Source organism: Phyllostomus discolor, chromosome 7 (assembly GCF_004126475.2).
Source record: "Phyllostomus discolor isolate MPI-MPIP mPhyDis1 chromosome 7, mPhyDis1.pri.v3, whole genome shotgun sequence".
Classification (NCBI taxonomy): Eukaryota; Metazoa; Chordata; class Mammalia; order Chiroptera; family Phyllostomidae; genus Phyllostomus; species Phyllostomus discolor.
In genome coordinates, this window is record NC_040909.2 from 136578526 (window position 1) to 136584525 (window position 6000).

At 63.7% G+C, this 6000-nt stretch overlaps 1 protein-coding gene across 1 annotated transcript in view; it reads right to left on the reverse strand.

The window, feature by feature from the left end:
* Positions 1 to 6000, reverse strand: part of LOC114514439 (collagen alpha-1(XXII) chain-like) — a 63611-nt gene that overhangs the window by 45142 nt on the left and 12469 nt on the right. The window contains exons 4-7 of the mRNA XM_036031681.1: positions 5703 to 5756; positions 3111 to 3215; positions 2333 to 2377; positions 1197 to 1274 (exon numbers count right to left, since the gene is read on the reverse strand). Of these exons, the coding sequence (XP_035887574.1) occupies positions 1197 to 1274; positions 2333 to 2377; positions 3111 to 3215; positions 5703 to 5756 (282 nt within the window). The remainder of the gene's footprint in view (positions 1 to 1196; positions 1275 to 2332; positions 2378 to 3110; positions 3216 to 5702; positions 5757 to 6000) is intronic.

Below are 6000 nucleotides of genomic sequence, written 5' to 3' on the forward strand. Positions count from 1 at the left end.
GCCCACCACGGGAGCGCTCCACGGGGGACACGGAGGAGACACACCGCGCGGCTGGTGGACGGGCTCTTGGCTGGGTGGGAGGGGGTCAGGAGCCCCCTCCCACTCCACGGTGTGAGGACACAGCAGAGACCACCGTCTGGGGACCAGGAAGAGGGCCCCGACACTGAACCTGCCGGGCACCTGACCTTGGCCTCCATCCTCTGGAAATGTGAGAAACAAGTGCAGGCCCTTTGCAAGAACGGAGGGGGGCAACCTGACCGTCAAGGAAAAGTGGATGCAAGCGAAGGTGTGTGGACATGGTGCTGTGTCCCTGCGGAGGAGAGACCCAACAGGAGGAGACAGCCCCAACCCCAGGACCACAGATGGGCCACGACTTCAGAAGGCTATCACCCGGGTCATCGTCCAGTTACTGGGTGGGGAGGGGGTGGGGGTGCGAAGGGAAGAGTCAGAAGCAATGGCGGAAGATACAGGACACCATAACTCTAAATGTCTGCCCTCTAAGCAAAGAATTGTCTACGTGTCGACTCCAGCGGTGCCAGCTTCAAAAGGAGGGTGCTCTGTCTCTAGAGGGACGCGGGTGCAGGCTGGTGGCAGATCCCGCCAGCAGCCTTCAGCGGGGGGCTTGGGGGGGGGGAGGTCTGCACTGGTCTCTACGACCCCTTATGACTCCAAGGTCCCACCGTCGTGAGAGCCGCCACCTGCAGGGACTGCGAGCTCACACCAGCCGACTGATGAGCATTACTCATCAGAGCACCAGTTTGGGGGCCGTATGCACACCTTTCCTGACTGCACATCGGTGCTCACCTGTGCACTAGCTGGAGGAGGTGGGTCACGAACACACTTTTGTGGGAGACACGAGAAAGCACGCTTTCTCTGCCCGCCCCCACGCCCCTGCCCTGCCCCAGCCGACTCAGGGCCATGGGCTGCCGCTCCGTTTTTGCAACATTTGTCCAGAGTCTCTGTCTGAAGTGAGTTTTGTTCTCCCCTCTTTGAAGCAGACGGGCCTTGGTCCCCCCCACCCAAGGCCTAGGCCCTGCTTTAGTCACAGTGGACAGGCCCGAGGACCGGGGCACCCTGCCCCAGGCTGGCTGGGAAGGCGAGTCCCCGCAGGCGGGCCCAGGGTGCACTGGGGGCCAGCAGGGACAGGCCAGGCGGCCCCCCCACGGCAAGGAAGGGCTGGAGGAACAGGGACTCACAGGAGGGCCGGCGAGCCCGACGCCCGGGTCGCCGCGGCTGCCAGGAGAGCCAGGGATCCCAGGTGCACCTCGGTCCCCCTGGAAAGAGAAAAATAACATCGACGGCTCAGCTCCCCGAGGGCGGAGCCCGGGTTCCAGGGAATTGGGCTCCTCTCGCTGCCCCGACAGTGCCCCCCAGCAGGCCTCTCCCGGCCCCTGGACGACTCGCCCATGCAGCCCACTGTCCCACCCAGGCCAACAGGCCTGGCCTCAGCCACCAAGGGTCATCCTGCACCTTCCAGGCCGACTAACCTTACCCATGGCTCCAAATGCAGTTATGACACTGTGACCCCCACCACGTGACCACAGCACCCAAGTTTCCCGGCTTCCTCCAGGGCTCACCGTGTCCCCACTCTGCCCACGCCCAAGACGGGACCCCGCACCCCTGTTCAGCTCAGTTCCCGTGTCACCAGTGAATTCGTTCATCAGGTCAGCCATGACCTCCCAGGACCCCGTCTGCTGTGGGTCCCGCCCCCCGGGGGTGGGAGGGGCGAGGTTCATCCGATAGGACCTTTGGCCTCAAGCTCAGTGGTTCATGGAGTGTGGGTCTCAGTTCCGACTTCAACACTCATTCATTGTCACCGTAAGGGTGTGACGAGTCCCTCGAGCGGCAGCTGCTTTATCACGGGAGCGGCCGCGTCAGCAGCTGTCCCGAGCAGTAGGGGAAGCTACACCTGTGGAGGGCCCGGCCCGACACCCGGCCCAGCACCAGCCGCAGCGGGAGTCAGACCCTGCACTGGAGGATGCGACCCACTGCGAGGAACACGGAGGTGCGTGGAGGGGACCACACGGGGCTCACGGTGGGATTCTCCTAACGGGAAAATCCCAACTTCCTGGAAGATGGCAAAGGCATCTAGAACACTCATTTGCTCACAAAGATAAAAAGTTTTCGGGAGGTGGAACCATGACGTGGCCTGAAAGACGGCAGAAGGTAGTGGAACAACACGGTGAGTACGTTGTCCAATAAGGTCATTGGAGAACGTGAAAAATGTGTCTTAGTTTTACTTAGAAACTGAACGAACTTTTTGGCCAACACAACACAAGGTCTGCCTCCAAGTGCACCCACATCACCCACAGCGTGTTCAGAGGCCACAAACCTTGCTTCCAAGAGGCCCGGGCAGTCCAGGTGGTCCGCGGAGCCCCTGGGGGAGTGAAAGACACAAGGGTGGTCACGGAACCCCGAGTGAGTGCTGCCCCACCCACCGCGCATCTGCCGGGTGCGCCCTGTGCTGCAGGGGCTGGGGCAGATGTCCCGGAGTCCCCCGTGGCCTTGCCGTGCAAACCACCTGTTCTTGAGCCACGGGGCCCCTGGGTGAGAACCCTGCCTGCCTCCTGCTGCCTCTGCGGGTCCTCAGGCAAACCCCTCGGTCTCTCACTTCTCTTCCCCGCCTGCGATCCTTACCCCTCGGGCCCCCGCCAGTCCGGGCCCGGCCTGCTCCCGGGGCGGGGCTCCTCTGACCCCAAAGCCGAGCCTCTCCCTGGTTTACTGCGAGGCCCAGGCCGGGGGAACCACACACAAACGCCACTTCACACATGGACCAGGAAGCCCCTTCCCTGCGTGCACGCCACGCCTGGCTCAGGCTGTGGACAGGTCCGCTCAGCTGTCTCAGCAGCATCTATCTGGACGTCAGAGCCCAGTCCGGCTCTGTGTCCCCAGCAGATGGCCCTGAGCCTGACACGGGACAGCTGCCCCCTGGCCTGCAGTGCACCGGAGACCCTGGTGTTCCGCCCCTCCCCCACACCCTTTCCTGACCAGCCCGATCGCACCAGCCAGGACTCACTCCCCGTAGAGTCCGACCAGGGCATCTTTTCCCCCTTTTCCTTTTCTCCTTCTGACCTGGCTGACCTGGGTACAGCCCCCAGCACCCAACTCACCGGCTCTCCATCCTTCCCTGATCCGGGAGGCCCAGGGGGCCCGGGGGCCCCGGGATCCCCGCGGGGCCCAGCTGGCCCTGGGCTCCCTCCTTCCCCAGCCGCTCCCTGGAAAGAAGCAAGGACAGTTTGCAGCACCAATGACACGCAGAAGGCCAGCCTTTCAAGGGTGTGCCAGCCCGAAGGGGGAGGATGGATGCACTTCCTGTTGGTTTGTGATAGGTGGTCCTGTGTACCCCCCGCCCCCAGTTCATAGGCTGAAGTCCGGCTGAGAAATGGGGTCTAATTCATCAAGTTAGGGCGAGGTTGTAGTGGAGTAGTCGGCCGTAACCCACTATGCACTGGCGTCCTCCTGAGAGGGGGACATCGGGACACACACACGCATGGAGGAAGGCACTGTGAGGACACAGGCACAAGGAGAGGAGAGAGGCTGGGAGAGAGCCTGCCCTCCCCGCCCTCCGGGGACCAGCCGCACGGACGCCCTGACCAGGACGCCGGGACACGGGGAGGGCGGCAGGCCGCACGCCTGCGCCTGGAAGGCGGCCGGCGCGCCACCATCCTCTACGGGAGCTGCCTCCACGCATGCACACAGCCTGGGGCCCAGGGGCGAGGAGGACACTGAAGTTTCTAGTCCTGCCTTCCTCCCAGTGCAGGACCCCCACGGGGGCGCCTCCTCCTCCAGGCAGCCCTCCACTCCTGCTCGGCCTCCTGCAGGAATAGAAGTCTCACTTCCTCACCTGGCTGTTCGGGTTCTGATGGGGGGAGCTGGGCTTTTTGCTACAGGCAAACGCCCACCCTTCTGACCACAAAGCCTCGTGCTGGAGTGGCAGCTCCGGCTGCGGAACACTGGGCGGGCGGGACTGCGAAGCCGGAGCCACGGGTGCTGCTTATCCCTGGCAGGGCCCCCTGGGCCCCAGTGAGGACCCGAAGGCCTCCAGCAGTCCCCGATGGAGGGGGGTGAGGAGGGAGTGAGCCAGCAGGGGCAAAGCCAGGGGCCCAGGGACGGACCCGGACTCCCAGCCTGGGGCGGATCCGCGTCCCCAAGCACCTGCCCCGGGGGGGCCAGGAGAAACACCCGCCCTGGTGGCAGGGATTTGTATGCTCCCCACAGCCACAGCCTGGCCTGGGCCCCCAGCCCGGGCTTCTGCTCAGCCCAGCCCAGGTGTTTGGCTCCCTCTAGAGGTGGGAAGTGCTAACTGCGCATGGATTTCCTCAAAAACACCTCCATCTCCTCGGTCACCCCTTCTCTGGTGCCAGTGCCACCACCAGAGAATGGAGCCCAGAATGGAGCGCAACCCCTCACACTCAGGCGGTCCCATCAAGCCAGAGCAGGTGGCCAGGATTCCCCCCCTCACTTAACCTGGGTGCTCCACTCTCATTACGGCAGCCTAAGATGGTCTTATCTTTCTGCCAAAAGTACATGCATGCATGCACACATAAATACATAAGTAAATAGATAAATAAGTGCACCTGCCTCGCTTAAGGGATGTTATGAGCTTATAATCAGCTAACACTCCCAAGTCCCCAGACACTTCCCACGAGATGGCTGATCATCACCTCCACAATTAATCGCCTCCTTCTCTACGTTTTCAGAGTACAGCCTTCTCGCCAGGACACAAATATTTACATCCATCCTCATTACATTTTGTCAAAACAGAAGAGATAAGGTGATCACTCCCGAGCCGAAGGAAAGTGCATGAAGAAGCTCAGGCACCTGTGAGCTCAGGGGGTGGGTTTTGGGGGCTCTGTGGCTGATCCACCGGAAGCTGGGGGGTCCCTGGGATGCCTGTCTGGGAGTGTGAGGCCCACCGACCCGGGAGATGAGGGCAGCGGACCCCCAGCGCCCACCACCCGCCTCACCTGCTCTGCGGAGCCCCAGGGCCGGCGGTCCCCGGGAGACCCCCGCAGCCCGCACGTAGCAAGTTACTGCCCCATGCGACAGAGGAGACACTGCAAGTGCGTGGGGGGCGCCTGGGGTCCCGGTGACCCCACACCTAGTGGGCCCACTGACACTGAGGGCGGTCTGTGCTGCAGGGGAGGGGCCCTGCCCTGGGCTGGCGCGACTTCAGCGGAGTCCCTGACCTGTCCCTCCCACCACCAGGACAGCCGCGGTCTCAGCGACACTCCTGCAACGGAGCTCAGAGAGACGCAGGAAGTGGGACTACGAAAGCCATGGGCTCTCCCCTTCGGCCCCTGGGGCGCTGGTGTTTGGGGGACGCTGTGTCTCCCTTCTGTCTAGTAGGTGAAGCCCGTTGTCGAGTGTGGGATGCACTAACTGCTCGCCAGGGTAGCAGGGAAGCAACGGAAGTCCACGGTAGACGGGCCTGGCCGACGGGCTAGGAGCTGGCGGGCCGACCGAGGGACCTCAGGACCTTGGGGCCCGGTCCCCGCACCTGTCAGACGGGGGCCCCTGGGGCTCCAGGTCTGATGTGAGGGTAGCGGGAATGGCCGCAGGGCCTGCTCCCGCCGTCCCTGGAGACGGGTCCCGGGTCCCGGGTCCCAGGTCCCAGCCAGGCCCAAGCGGCGCGGGCTCACTGTCCACGTTTCTCAGAAACAGACCCGCGGTGGGGGCTCGGGGACCCCACAGAGTCTTACCTTCTCGCCTCGCTCCCCATCTCTCCCGGGGGAGCCTCTGATCCCTGGGGGGCCCTGAAGACAGGAAGGTTATCATCGGTGTGGTGGTCGCCAGGGAGGGGTGACCAGGTCCTTCTTCAGCCAATGGCTATGGCTTCTGTCCCCTCTGGTCCCCATCCCTGACTGACTCCCCCAGAGGCCTGGGGCCCCCCTCCTGCCACCACCTCCACTGCAGGCCTGGTCAGTGCACGCCCCGCACACAGCAGAGCTCTCCGCACACTCAGGACCTCCTGACACTGGGCCCGGCTGTGCAAACACT